Genomic DNA, 15,711 nt, shown 5'->3' with positions numbered 1-15,711 from the left:
GACCTAGAGGCTAAAATGGTTCAACTCCTGGGGGGGCACTTTCCTTAAAGAATCAGCATCCTGATTTACAGCTCTGGGATGCTCTTGGACTCATCACTGTCTGCTGAACTACAGATAATGGCTATGATCTGGCTTCTCTCTGGTTGTAAATCATCTGCAACTATCTGGAGTATGTGTACAATAGGCTCTGTAGTTTCCTCCAAAACGCATTTCTGAAACCGCTCTGCATTGGATTGACTTCCAGGAGGAATTGAAACTACAGCTGGAATCAACTGAATCATATAGATTAGGGGTGTCAAACTCGTGTTGTCATGGCAGCATCACGTGACATATCGGGACTTTCCCCCCCTTCGCTAAACCGGGTGTGGGCGTGACGCATCCGGCCTGCAGGCCGCGAGTTTGATAGCCCTGATGTAGATGCAGATGAGTCTCAAGAACTTTAAATATTTAACTCCACATAGGCTGTAATAAGTTTTAACTGTCCAAAGTGCGAAAGGACTTGGGACCAGGTTATTGAGAGGATAACTTTCATTCAGTTCATACTGCCAGTAAATTAAAATTGATCTCAGCAGTCATTCTCAAATATCTAATGTTAAAACTGTCCAGGCTGACATGCATAGAAAATGGTGGCTATCAGTAGAGAGCCTAAAACCATGGAATTGGCTTTCCTATTGATTTTTGCTTCATCTGTGGATCATTGTCTTCTCCCTAGTATCGCTTTTGATCAACATCAGACTTAAATTATATACAACAGAACAGTTTCTCATTCTTTTGCTCTTTTTACTAATGTCACTGTTATAACTTACTTCTATGTGGACGTTGCTTTAAAAATACTTTCTCAAAGCAAGATAAAATGAATGCATTTTCTTGACAGCATCTTGTTAGCTTTTATGAGATGAACAAAAGATGATGTCCCATATTCTCCCCACCCACCCCCCCCAACTCCCTTCTGTTTCCAAGGCTGGCATAATTCTTCCCCTGTCCCAGAATGAACTGGCCAAACTGGGGAATGTCTCTTGCTTTCTGTTTAGATATGAGGCTGCAGTTCTAATGATATATGACTAGCTTACTGACCATGTGTGTTGCGGATCCAAAAATATTTCCATTCCTATGGGGATAATGATTATCACTGATCAGAGACTGGGACACAAAATTAGATTGCTAGATATGTTAGAAAATACTGCTGGTAAAAGGCAAAACAAACACGCATAACAATAAAATGTAGGACATTCATAGTATGTTGTCTTACCCGGGCATCTGTGACCTTGAATTCTCTTAGGATATATTGTGGCATATTATACTCTGCCATAGGATCAACCACAAAATATTGATATCTGGCTGAGCGCTCTGCAGGCCAATACTGGTGGCATTTTTCCTACAAAAGCAAAAACTTTCAGTTCTTTGTTTAATTTACAGTTCTGTCCAATTCTGTTTTCCAAGGAGGCATACTTATTGTTATATTCAGAATATTCCTGTTCTGAGGAAAAGATTAAGCTTTAGGTCAGTTATAAGATCTGAAGACTTGTTATATCAAAGTTTTGTGCTTCTTCTCGTTTCCTGAATAGATTTTTTCTGGAAAGACACAAAGTTTTTCCCTAACTCTCCAAAAGTTTAAACAGCATTCTCAAGATTACATTTATTTAAGAGATTAAGAAACCTCATTGTTTATTAGCACTTTTTCAAGCACTCCTGTCCTTCCTTTCCTTTTAATGGACTTTCTGTTTTTCAGTTCAGGTGAAAATATTCCAATAAAATGTGTTCATCTTCTTGACAAGTAATTTTTTATTCATGCAATGATTATTTCAAATGCTGCAATCAAATGAACAATGTGCAGGAATGATCAAGTAAATTAAATCCATTATTTTACTAACTCTTAGGTTTGGGTTACAAAAATGAACAAGGTATCTTTGAATCAATCTGTATATAAACCCTAGGACTTCTTGCAAAGTGAATCTATTGACATATTATCAGCAGTCCATCTGTCAAATGCTATTAATTTCAGTGTTAAATATATTTCCTAGGAATTCTATCATTTGAAATTAATTCCTGATTTTCAAAATTCATCTGCACTGACTGGGATAATGTTCAAGAAATAATCTGGAAAGTTCTCTTAAAATATGTTCACATCAAGCATCTGGAAACAATACAGATTTTAGAAGTACTACTAGATACACCAGAAAACCTACTGAAAACACTATTTGTATACAAATTGGCTTTATTATTTGAAGATCTAATGATGATTAGATTAATGATTGTTATTGCTGCTGTTATTATTCCTTCTTAACACCTATTTGAAGATGCTGATTCTCAAAGTCTTGATGATTTTATATATAACTGGTATCCGAACCAAACCAAACCAAACCAAACCAAACCAAACCAAACCAAACCAAACCAAACCAAACCAAACCAAACCAAACCAAACCAAACCAAACCAAACCAAATCAATAGCTTAAGTCAGCATCTTTATTGATTTCTACTTATACTGTAAGAATCATGCCAGATTGCTTGCTTTCCTCTGGGAACAAGCTGATAAGATTTCATGGATCTGGTGGAGGGATGGAGAGGTCAGGCTTATGCCTCAATCTAGCTATGCAAGCATTCAAGGCTAATTCCTCACTTGAACCCTCCTTTTAGCCTAGCTGACAATTTCCCAACAATCTCCCACTATGGTATTTCAAAAGATAGCAATTCTATCTAATGAAGACCAGAATAAGCAAATAATAGTTCAGAACAAGAGTTTGGGACAAAATGTAATAGTGAATTAAGAATTCCATAATACGTTTGTTATAGGAAAGCAAAATGTTTGGCTGAAGGTTACACAGTTACAAAACAATTCTTTCTGGAAATACCTACATAGAGCAAACAAAGCTTAGAACTGCCTTTTGATGATGAATCTGAGCACTGTTGCTAACTCATATGGGAGGGCTGGACATTCAGATTCAATGGTTTCAAAGAGACACAGGCTGCAAAGGGAAGAAGGCGATGAAAAATAGATGCAGCTGAATCACACCTATTTGAGGTTAGGATTTTGTTTCTCTTGGTTTGGAGTGAGGTTTGTAATTTTTAGAACTCAATTAAGCCTAGGCAGCCCACCCCTCTTACATTCTTCAACACTGTTATAAAATTCTGCTGATGCTACATGCTAAATTCTATTTAGCAACTCAAATATGCCAGTTTATATATATAGTAATTGTTTTGTAATTGTAATTGTAATCTCTTGCTATTTCCATTCTATACAAAAAATTGATCTAGAGTCATTATTGATAAAGTATTTGGATAAGGCAAACATTTGGTAACTTATATAACATGTATAACCTGTTTAAATGTTACAAGAACAGCTCTTTTTTCTGCCATAAAGGTCAGAGAATTACAGTTCTTGTAAATGAAGCAATGCACACATTCCATATTGATTTAAATATTGAAAAAATAATAATTTCGTGTTTAATTTAATTTTTACCACAATCAACCACTTTTCAAACTTACAACTTACTCAGAAAATCTTTTGTACAAGAATTGCTGTAGAAATTCTTAGTCAGACCTCTGAAACAGCACTCAAAAACCTTTGAATCAAACATTAGGATTTAGGCTCTCAAGCAGCTGCTCAGGAAGTGAATGTCTTAGCATTTCCTTGGCACCCATTAGATCCCCTGCCTGTCTCCTTAAAGAAGGCAAGAAACTAACATACTGCAAAGCACATTAGTTTAATTTCTTAAGAGTTTGGGGGTCTAAACTAGATTCTATATGCTTTCCTGGAAAATAATGTGACCTTACTTAGATTTAAAAAAAAATGATCATCTGCCCAACAACAACAACAACAAAGCAGCTCTAGACAGACATGTGCTACAAACAGCTATTGTAAGAAAAGTCAGTCCTATGCAGCATATACAGTCCTATGTTATGTCCCTATTATGACAAGCAGACTTTGTAAGCTTGTCAACTTGGGGCAATTGTAAGGTGGATCAAACACCACACAATAAAAAGGTCAGGACTTTGCTTGCAGTACAGTGACTACCACATTGGCTAATTTTATTCTCCTAGTGGATACCCCATTGCCAACAGCCTTTTTTCTCACCATTCTATGTTAATTTTACAACTCCAAGGAAGGTTGGAAAGCTCTATGCTAGTTCTTGTTAAGGGCTAGCTGGCTAGTTTGTCTCTTATCAAGCTATAACTCAAAAACAAAACACTACTGATTATCTTAAGACTGTGTGGCTGAATGTGCCTTTCATCAAAACTACTTTCTGCATAAGAAGTGATCTATCCTTTTATCCTGACATGCTAATTTTCTGTGTATAGTAACATTCAGTAAAGTGAACCTTAATTGGTTCACAAAGTGCAGTCATGACCCTACTTTTGCATCCACAACTGCTGTTTGTGAGAGTGAAGCTTCTTTTGTGAATTAAAACAGTACATCCATTTAAAACAGTACATTCCTGTAGCTGCATTGCAGAAGAAGTGCAAGCTATTTTGAAATTTATCAAACATAAATGATGACAATTCTGTGAATGATACAGACAGCGTGTGTGTGTGTGTGTGTGTGTGTGTGTGTGTGTGTGTGTGAGAGAGAGAGAGAGAGAGAGAGAGAGAGAGAGAGAGAGAGAGAGAGAGAGAGAGAGAGAGAGAGAGAGGGAGTGCAGAGACAATGTTGGATTCATTTGCAGGTGGAATTAGGCAGCCACTGTGCTTATATATATATATGTATGTTTCAGGGGTGAAATCCAGCAGGTTCTGACAGGTTCTGGAGAACTGGTAGTGGAAATTTTGAGCAGTTCGGAGAACCGGTAGCAGAAATTTTGAATAGTTTGGAGAACCGGTAGCAGAAATTTTGAGTAGTTTGGAGAACCGGCAAATACCACCTCTGGCTGGCCCCAGAGTGGGGTGGGAATGGAGATTTTGCAATATCCTTTCCCCATTAGTGGGGAGGGAATGGGGATTTTGTAGTATTCTTCCTATGGAGTGTATTGGGAATGGAGATTTTGCAGTATCCTTCTCCTGCCACGCCCACCAAGCTATACCCACAGAACCAGTAGTAAAAAAAAAATTGGATTTCACCAATGGTGTGTATGTATGTACGTACGTACATACATACACACTCACTCACACAAACACACACACATACACACAGAGTGGCTGCCAAATTCTACCTGTAAACAAATCCAACATTGTCTCTGCTCAGGTGCAAAAGGGGTTAACAGTTTGCTTTTCATTTTGCTTAGTGATAATTAGCAGTAGAAATAGCATTTAGACTTATATACCACTCCATAATGCTTTACAGCTCTCTCTAAGCAGTTCACAAAATCAGCATATTGCCCCCAATAATCTAGGTCCTCATTTTATCGACCTCAGAAAGAAGGCTGGAAGGCTGAGTCAACCTTGAGCTGGTCAGAATTGAACTCTTGGCAGTCGGCAGAATTAGCCTGACAATACTGCATTCTAACCATTACGCCACCACGCTTCTTCTAATTACCAACTACATTAATACAAATAGATCCAAATAGAAGTAGCTGGGAGAATTGCTTGTTCTTCCTATATTAACGTAATTTCTGACATTCTTTTTCTAGAATGTAAAAAAATACATAAAAACTTACTCTGCCCATTTCTCGTAGCTTAGTAAGCATGACTACAATGGTTGAATTGTGCTCCCAAAGCATTCTCCAGAAATCTTCTGTTGTTTCTGCCAAAGGTCCCTGTGTAGCTACATAGGCTTTTTGCTGCCTAAATGTAAAATGCAAAAAAATAATATTTATCAATCAAAAGACAGCAGGCTCTCTTGCTGCATATAAACATTCTACTGAAACATCATTCTAACAAACATATGGCTGTAAATTATTAACGGTAAGAATATTAAAACATATTAAATGTTATTTAATCCAACCATAGAGCTATTTTATTTTAGGAAGTTTGTCTAGGAAATTGTTCTCTTAATATTGTGATTTATGCCTTTATCTTATTTAAAATTTAATGCAACTCTAATAGCTCAATTTTGTGTGTCACAAAAAGCACTTAGGAAACACTTAGTGGTACAGTTCCATTTTTACACTGAAGGCTGACTGTCACACACTCTATTGAGCCAATGACTTATAGCTCCAAAGCAATTCTTTGTTAACTCTTTCAGTGATTCAAGAACTATAGCAAAAGTTCTGAAGTCAAATCACAAAGATGAAAATGGAACAGGCTAATTTATATTTTTAAGATGGCTAAGACCAAGGGGGACAGTGGTTTTCTGCGACAGGCCTTTATTACAAACAACATTTGATCCTTATACTCAATAGTTACGTAATATCTTAGGTGACCCTCTAATGAATTTATCCTCAAGTCATTTGCTTTCTGTTTTACAGGAGAAATTCTGGAATTGGGATCTGAGTTAAATGAAACTTCTGTAGATTGTTATTTAAATTTATAATTACAGGTAAATCCATATGTTATGCTATGACTCTGAGAAAGAGACATGAGCTAACAAAACAAACAATAGCAATGTGGTTAGCGATTAGGGGAAAGTTAGGGGCAGGAACTGTAGTGCTGGACTGATTACCATAAGAATCTGAAAAGAGCTAAAATGACACTTGGCATAATGGCAAATTATATTTATGACCACTACAACATATGTAACTAGTACTTTTTTACATCACAAAAACTGGTTCGGTACCTGTATCCATCGATAAAACTGGCATTGATATAATCAGAGCCTTCTACTCCTCTGATAGGTTGCAAACATATCCTTGTGGATTCATATGGCATAATATTAACAAGGCGGTTTTTAAATTTATTACATGGAAGATTGGCACTGATAAATCTTGAAGTATGAGCTTTAGAGCTGGCTAGCCGCTGCAAGAGACAAAGAAGACTTTGGGATTGCTTTTGATAATAATAAAAAAATGGGGCACCATTTTTTTTAATAAACACATATTAGAATAGCCTCTGTATGGCATTCCACCAGATACAAATCAGATCTTCTGGTTAAATCTATAAAAGCAGCTGCATTAATCCTAGAACAGTTTGCTGTTGATTTTCCCTAATGCAGAATGTATCATGAAAAAATGTGGAGACAAAATACCTTAAATTCCAATTCCATTCCTGTGACATTCTCTCCTGTTTCTATCTGTGTCAGCTTCTGAATATATGCATACAGGTTTCTGGCTGGCACTTCGGTATTTCCACAAGTCACTGCTTCAAGCAGTGCATCATGGATAAAGATGTATTGGTCCTCTGTTTGAACCATGTAATTTCTCTGGGCTCTCATTAGAGTTACATGGCCATAAATATCTACAGTCTTTTCATGTTTTATTCTCTCTAGCATGGCATCTATTACAATGAAACAGCCGGTCCTGCCAACTCCAGCGCTGGAATAAAAAGAAAGAAAGAAAGAAAGAAGCCAACTCAGAAAAGGCACATAAAGACTGAGAATATTTCAATTCATGATATATCTTGTCATATTGTCATGACAACCATCAACAGAACCAGCAACACCAGCAAGGCAGTTCAGGAGCAGAAGCTGGAATTTAAGATTCTGGTTCCAGATTACTTCAGAAATCTGGAAAAGAGTTTCTCATGATAAGATGCTTGTTCTTCCCTGACCTGATCAGGCATTTGCATGAAGGCCTGGAATTGTGCACACAATTGTGATATTGTCCCTGAATTCTATCTGGGGAAAAAAAAACGTATCCAGGATTCTTGACTGTACTTCCCATGATCATGAACCCCAATAAAGTCCTCATTGAAATGCAACTAGTACAGGTAGTCCTTGTTTAGCCGCTGCCTCATTTAGCAACCATTTACAGTTACAACAGGGATGAATAATGAACTTTTTTAAATTTTTAAATTTAAATTTTGATTTATATGCCGCCCTTCTCCGGAGACTCAGGGCGGCTTACAAGGCGTTAAGCAATAGCCTTCATACTTTTGTATATTTTATACAAAGTCAGCTTATTGCCCCCACAAACCGGGTCCTCATTTTACCTATCTTAGAAAGGAAGGAAGGCTGAGTCAGCCTTGAGCCTGGTGAGAATTGAACTCGCAGTAATTGCAGGCAGCTGGAAGCTAAATGCTAAATACTACCTTTAACTGTAGCATTAATCTGCTGCGCCACTCAGGCTCCTGCGCCACTCAGGCACTTTATATGACCAATGCTTGCCTTTATGACTTTTGCAAGTTGATAAAGCAAAGCTAAAGTAAGAATAAGAATATTGCTTAACGCATTGTAAGCCGCCCTGAGTCTCCGGAGAAGGGCGGCATATAAATCAAATTAAAAAAAAAAAAAAAAAAAAAAATAGAAGCACAGTTGTGATTGCTCTTAGGAACTGCTTTGCTTAACGAATGAATTGCCAGTTTCAATTGTGGTAATTAAATGAGGACTACCTCTACTCTCTTCCCAATACTATGTCGGAGTTTGGAGACAGGAGGAGTGGTGGGGAGGCTGCTAGGCAGATGGTCCAGACCAGGGATGAAGCAATTGTCTGTAAACACAGACCAGCTCCATCCTGAAATCAATTCCTTTTTCTCATATCTTTAGGCACACGCCCTGAACAGAACACAAGATTTTAATATTCATTTGAATTATCAGATGAATGAAATTGTAATACAATCTCATCACAGGGAAGCAGTTGCCATGCCAATTTTTCCTGGTTAAAACCAGGAAGTAATGACGACCGGGTGGGTGGGTGGAGCCTTGCACTGTCATCGCTACCAGTTCTCCGAACCACCCGCCATCGCTACTGGTTCGACCGAACTGGTCCGAACCGGTAGCATTTCATCCCTGGTTGTAAGTATGAAAAACAGCCATAAGTCATTCTTTTCCGTGATGTTGTCACTTCGAGCAGTCACTAAATGAACTAAATGAATATAGTATAGATTATTTTATATAGATGAGGTTGGATATAGCAGTTAAAGGAGACTGTGAGACTTTAAGCATGGAAGCCAGATGGATGACTTCACCCATCTGGCCAGTCACTCACTCTCTCTCTCAGTCCAAACTCACAGGTTATCAATGTGGAGAAAATAGGAGGAAGGAGTATTATGTATGTTTGCTGCATTGTGTTGCTTAAAGTAATGAAGGTAGGATAAAAAAAAATGTTAAATATAAGTATAAATATCCATGACTCATTTCTAGAAGCTAGAAATCCAACACAATCAATTTCAATTAATTACTTATTATTGAAGTCATTCCAAACTATAAAAAATGTTCTAAGTGCTTAGATTTCATCAGAAGTGGCATCAAACAATAATTATTCAATTAAATGTGTGGATTAATTAGCCATCTTTCTCTTTTTGTGTGGATTCAAATAAAATTTCTAAGCACAGAAACCCCTTTTCAGTTAGCTTTCATTCATCTAGCTTCTTAAGTTATTTATTTTCAATCTACCAGCTCTGACAGGGTATGCGTGAGTTAAAGGAACAAACTGAAGGATTTGTTCTCTGTAATATAGAAAAGGGAAGTTCATCTTTAGGAACAGAGATTCTTGCATGATAATAATGACAAAACAGTCAATTCTCCTCCTTCTTCCCATTTCTATAGCAGGCAACCAAAAAGCTAACAGGAGCAGGACAGCTGATAAGAAATCTCTTTGTTATCTCACTTTTTTCTTGTCCTGCTTGCCAAGTATTAAAGAGAAAGATTTAAACAAAAATCTTCAAAAGCAATAAGAAAAAATCCAAAGCAACTAAGTTTCTGGCATTTATGTTTGAAAACTTTGGAATCCATGGCCAATCTTTTTAAAAGATACGGATTACACTGTTAAGGGTATTTAACAACTGCTATATTTTCCATGGAAAACAACCACAATTTCTTCCAATTTGGATTATTTATACTAATGCAGTCAGAAACCAAGTAACAACATTTAGAAAAATAATTCTCTCTGTAGCGGCCCATTTTTTTCTTGTTCATTTATAACTAGGAGTTATTTATATGGATTTTTAAAAAAAGAAATAGAAGTAGTAGCTTGTGAAACTATGCAATTTGTTAAGTTAACTTTTGTTGGAGACATTTTGCATTTCTCAGAATTCTTCATTGTCTAATTAAAAGTTCTATGAATCACAAAAATTTTCATTCTGTCCCTTATAATGCACATTTTATCACTTTTGGAAATAGCTCAGGATTACGGCAATGCATGTTGCTGCTGACTTCTATTCCTTTTTATTCAAACAAAAGGAACTTTACAATATGGTATTTTGGTCATTAATTTTACTTTATGTAATGCTTCCCTTAATTTACTTCACTGACACAAAATTGTTTCCAAACTTCAACAGTGAGGGGGGAAAATCCTTCAATTTATGTTAGGAGTAGAAATTGCGAAGTTTGTACCAAAAAAACCCTATGCAAACCATTAAACAAGTATGCCTACTAGGACATAGTTATTGCTTCAATATTATCACTCATCCAGTTCCAACATTTGTTTTCAATATCTGCAAACACATCTGAGCCTGTCCTATGAGCTGAAATATGTTTAATATCCCATGATGAAATAGAACAACAGTATGCAGAAAAAGAACATTAAGAGACATTTGGGGGCCATTCCATATTGAAGCCATTGTGAGAATGTGCTTGGAGATGGACTTTTCTGATTAATTTGTTGTCGTTATAATGCCGACCCTTCTCTGATACTTCAGTGATCTGGCAAGGGAAGTCATTGTAATTACTAGATTTCACAGACCATTTATCTGGAAGAGCAAAGATATTAAAATATGGGCCAAAACCATTTAGAACATTTTTGACATATATCAAGGGATAATTTGATTGAATATTGCAGTTTTGAATACACTGACTCTGGCATTTATGAGGTGTAAGTACATAAAGCAACTGTGACAAAAAATAAAAGAGAAAGAAACTGATAAAAAGGTATTGGATTTATGAAAATGTTTATAGGACTAATTAAACGGTACTGCCAAAACAGTTCAGCGCAACAGAGATTATTGCGATTTTAAAATGTGAAAAAACAAAGCAAAACAAAGCAAAACAAAGCAAAACAAATATGCAGCCAAGCAAATGGAGGTTATATTCAAATGGAGATCCTGAATTAGCTCTTCTTTTTAGGGCTAGTTAGCGGTATTAACTAGCATACTTTTTCAGTTTAAGATAACAAGAGGATCACTATGAAAGCAACCTGGCTGTGAAATGCATTGAACTGATAGAATCATAGGGCTGGAAGAGTCCTGAAGGCAGGAGTCCTTATATGATCCTGAATACATCTTTTCTTGAAAGCCTCCAGCAATGGAGCCTACACAACTGTTCCATTAATTGTTCTCCTTGTCAGGAAAGTCCTCCTTATTTCCTGGTTGGATCTCCCTCTGACAAGCTTCCAACATTGTGTCTTCTTTGTTTCTTAAAGAGTTCTTGTACTATTCTTTGGGAAGGGCACACAATTGTTAAACTGTCTGTCTCATATTCAAGAGACAGTACGCATTGCTTATGCAACTTCCATCAATGAAATGACCGTACTGGGGGAATACCCAGGTATCTCTCCAGCCTTACCTAGACCAGATCTGTACCTGCTTAGCTAACAAACTATAAACACTGAAAGAATAAAGACAGGAGAGTTAATCCATAGAGAAGAATCAATGTCATACCACTCACCAACCACCATAGACTGGTTCCACCTTTTCTCTGATAGACAGTAGGGGTGCTATTCAACAGATTCTGGAGAACCGATAGCAGAAATTTTGAGTAGTTCGGAGAACCGGCAAATACCACCTCTGGCTGGCCCCAGAGTGGGGTGGGAATGGAGATCTTGCAGTATCCTTCCCCTGGAGTGGGCTGGGAATGGAGATTTTGCAGTATCCTTCCCCTGCCATGCCCAACAAGCCACACCACGCCCACCAAGCCACGCCCACAGAACCGATAGTAAAAAAATTTGAATTCCACCACTGGTAGACAGGCACAAGCAATTAAGACATTTGTGACACTAACATTTGGCTAAGAGCATTTTTTTTTTTTTACTGCAATGTATTAGGAGCAAAATCTTTTTTAAAAAAGGTTTTGCATGGATTTTCATTTACCTGAATGAAATCAATGGATTTATGTTCGCTTGTGTCTGCTATGGAATAACTTTAGATCTGTTTTATGTTGTACACACTGATGCGCTATTCAATAGAAAGGTAATGAATGTTTGTAAATAAATCTGTAATACTTTCAATAACAAACAAAGGGATAAGCTCGCCATAGTTTGCTTCTACTGGTGTGTCTTTATTACAAGTATTTGTATGGATTTTGCTATTATAAAATCAGAGCACAATATAATTTTTAATATAATTATTCTTCCAATAAGTGAAATAAAAGCATTATTCCTTTCATGATATTGATGAAAAAGAAAGGGTTCAAGTGAAAGCAATGGAGTGTGAAACTGAATATCCTCTGACAAAAAGCTAAAGAAACCGTACTCTTAATAGAGAAAAGGCCAAAATAGAATGAACTGAGATGAAATGATGAGTTGTTTCTTGTTTATTTTATGCTACACTAAATGTAGCATAACTACAACTAAATAATACGAAGAATAAGTTGCACTGCTGTCATTATAGCAGTACAAAATACATATTAAATGACAGAATATTTCTACACTATAAATTAAATTGCATAAAGCAGCAGCAGAAGCATTATTCATATTAGAACAAATTATTATTATTAAATTTATTTGCCATCCATCTTGTGGTTCCAGGTGACTCTGAGAGGTACCAGTTAGGGTTGACCATGTGCTTTAATTACTGCTTTTCATAATATCTTCAGAAAGGAATGCTAATACTTGCACTCTAATTGTATACTAAACATTCAGAGGAAATAATTGTACCTACTACCAAATGTAAGCAGCCTACACAGCAGGTTCCATCACTGCCATGTATACTTACAAGACTTTCAGCAGAGCTCTCCCCAGCTCATAATATTCACATACAGTTGACTTAGATTACCCTTATTATTGCTTTTTTTCTCGGGGGTTCCAAGTCTTTAAGGGAATAAGGTCTAATTGATTGATGGAGCAACACTTCTATGTATTTGACCTGATTTTAAGGATGCCTGACCAATGTTACATTTTGAAAGTTTCTCAATTGATCTAATCAACATAATCTATGAGAATAACATAAATTATTTAATATTATACTATAACATAGTGAAGAATACTTTATTGCTAGAGGAGCTAATCCATTACTATGGAGTAAATATACTGACAATACCCACTATTATATCTCTGCTCTTGGTGAATTAAGCAGTACTACCAACATCCTATCCCAGTGTCTGAAGGTTGAGCATCTGAATTGGGAACAATTTTCAAATAAACCCAGATAAACCCTGGCAAGATTGAGTGACTTTGGGATTTGTGGCCTGCCGGTTCTAGGCCTACACTATCTTTGGGGATGGATAGGATTGCACTGTCCCAGATAAACCCAGTGTGTAATCTGGGGATCCTCTCAGACCCACAACTCTTGCTCAAAGAGCAGGTGGCAGTTGTGGCTAGGAAGGATTTTGCATAGCTGATGTTGCCCCCATTCCTAGATCAGAGGACTCTGCTCACAGCCACTCATGGTCACTCATAGTCAACTCCTGACTGGATTACTCTAATGCACTCTATATAGGGAGTTACCCTTGAAACTTTAGCTGATAAAAAATGTGACAACACGGGCACTTATATGTGTTTCTAGAACTACATGGGTTATACCTCTGAGCTGATTGGTTTCCAGTTTGCTTCCAAGGCCAATTTCTGTAGAATTCGCCTGTTTTTGACTTTTCAAGTCTTTCATGGCATAAGACCAGATTATTTGAGGACTATCTCATCTGATTATAATTGCCTGTCCCGTCAGATCTGGCATGTTGCAGGTCCTATCTGTCTGGGAACTACACTTGGCAGTTCCTAATTACAGGCAGTGCTGCTGTGAAAAATGGTGGTGGTGCCCACTTTATGCGACATTTTCAACACCTCAAAGGTTATCTCCATCCCTCCTTATTCTCTGGAAGACCTTCAAGACCTAGCTAGGTTATCAGGCCTGGGGATCTCAGGGGACTATTGAGATCTTGAGGGTGCCCCAATTAATATCTAATGTTCTATATGCCTTGTTATTTTTTATCTTTTTAATGATTGCTTCTTAATATGTTTATTGGTTTATATTCTTGTTGTACACCGCCCAGCCACTTTTTGTGAAATGGGTGGCCAAAAATGTCTGATATATACATGTAAATAATTAAATTAAACAAGCAGCATGAGCCACAGCAGCTACTCTTTTAGAAAGATGGCATGTGTGTTTGTGTGAATAGAAGGGCATTTCTCTTAGGTTTTAAGCTGGAAAAATGGGTTAAATTGAAAGGCTTTGTAAAATGGTCTATCTATGTCTGTGTGAGAGTGAGAAATCTTGTTTTCATGAGTTGTCATTTTAAAAATTTTCCTTATAGTTTGGAATGTGGAACACTGAAAAAGTCACTGGTTTAATGTGCAAGAAACAAAATAATCCTGTTTTCATGGTAACATTTAACAAAATCATAAATAAAATGGTTATAAAATCACTTAAGAAAGCTGTATCTTATGGAGAAGATGGTAATTTTTATGCATTCTAAACTTCGGTTCTAATCTACAAAGGAATTGAGCAGCACAGAGGCACAATCTTCTCTAAGTAATTGATTATCATTAGTAGCTATTTACAGATTTAAAAGAGAGTAAAAAGGAAAGGTATTATTCAGGTTTAGAAGCAAAAGACTTTGCATAGCTAATTAGAACATAGTGAAATTAGAAACTAAGAATCAAAATACCTGAATAAGACAATACTAAATAATTAGTCCTTTATAATGTTATTTTACTTGCTTTCATGCATGTGATCAAACTGAACAATGATCCTTTAAACTATACTTTTGTATTTATTAAGATGACTTTTTATTCTTATGCATGCACAACAGGAGTTTATAGTAGATCTAAATTATTTTTTTAGAAATTACAGGTAGCAGCGGGGATGAAAAATCTTTGTGATGGACTGACATATACAGGTAGTGCTCAGGTCCCATCACAATTCAGACATTGTCCAAAGTTATGATGGTGCTGAACGAGGGAACACATAACTGGTACTCAGAATTCACAGCCATTGCCATGTTCCTGGGGTCATGTGATTGTGATCCAGCTACTCAGCTTACAATTATGATGTTGTACTGAGCCACAGTCATGTTTTCCAACTTTCCTTGCAGCTTTCCACAGGCAAAATAAATAGAGAAGCCAACGAGAAGTCAGAAGCTGTAGGCCCTTGGCTTAACGATTTACAGTCTTCGCTTAATGGCAACTGGGAATGTAGAACTGCCATCACTAAGTGACACAATCTTGTATTTTGCTTTATGACTATGTCCCTTAATGACAGCAATTCTGGTCCCAATTGCTGTTGTAAGTTGAGGATTCTCACCAAAAGGCAAGACAAGAAACAACAGTTGGAAACTAACCAAAGAGATAAGCAACCTAGAATTAAAGAGAAATGTTCCAGAAGTGAGAGTACCGTATTTTTTGGAGTATAAGATGCACCGGAGTATAAGATGCAGCTTAGTTTTTGGGGAGAAAAATAGGGGGGGAAAAATCTGCGTACCAGGTATTTATCTGGCTAGCGTCCTTAGTCTGGTCTGCTTCAGCACATTAGTTTGCTGGTTTTTATCCCATTTAGGGATAAAAAACAGCTTCTAAAGCACAACTGATCTTTGGAGAGAGAAGCAATGAGAAAAGCAGGCAAACCACGAGATCGCTTCACTCGCTAGTGCCTCGTTAGGGC

At 36.9% G+C, this 15,711-nt stretch overlaps 1 protein-coding gene across 1 annotated transcript; it reads right to left on the bottom strand.

The window, feature by feature from the left end:
- Positions 1-1,249: 1,249 nt before the first annotated feature.
- On the bottom strand, positions 1,250-15,407 carry LOC139327003 (receptor-type tyrosine-protein phosphatase S-like; the record flags this gene model as incomplete). The annotated part of the gene is made up of 5 exons (XM_070956695.1): positions 1,250-1,375; positions 5,589-5,715; positions 6,647-6,825; positions 7,055-7,397; positions 15,219-15,407. Coding segments are annotated over 5 exons (964 nt in total), but the record flags the coding sequence as incomplete, so codon positions are not given.
- Between the last annotated feature and the right edge of the window lie 304 nt (positions 15,408-15,711).

Source organism: Pituophis catenifer, unplaced genomic scaffold (assembly GCF_029215685.1).
Source record: "Pituophis catenifer annectens isolate HBS135680 unplaced genomic scaffold, rPitCat1.0.hap2 SCAF_505, whole genome shotgun sequence".
NCBI lineage: Eukaryota > Metazoa > Chordata > Lepidosauria > Squamata > Colubridae > Pituophis > Pituophis catenifer.
Note: the sequence above shows the minus strand (reverse complement) of the source record. Positions and strands in the feature narration are given on the sequence as shown.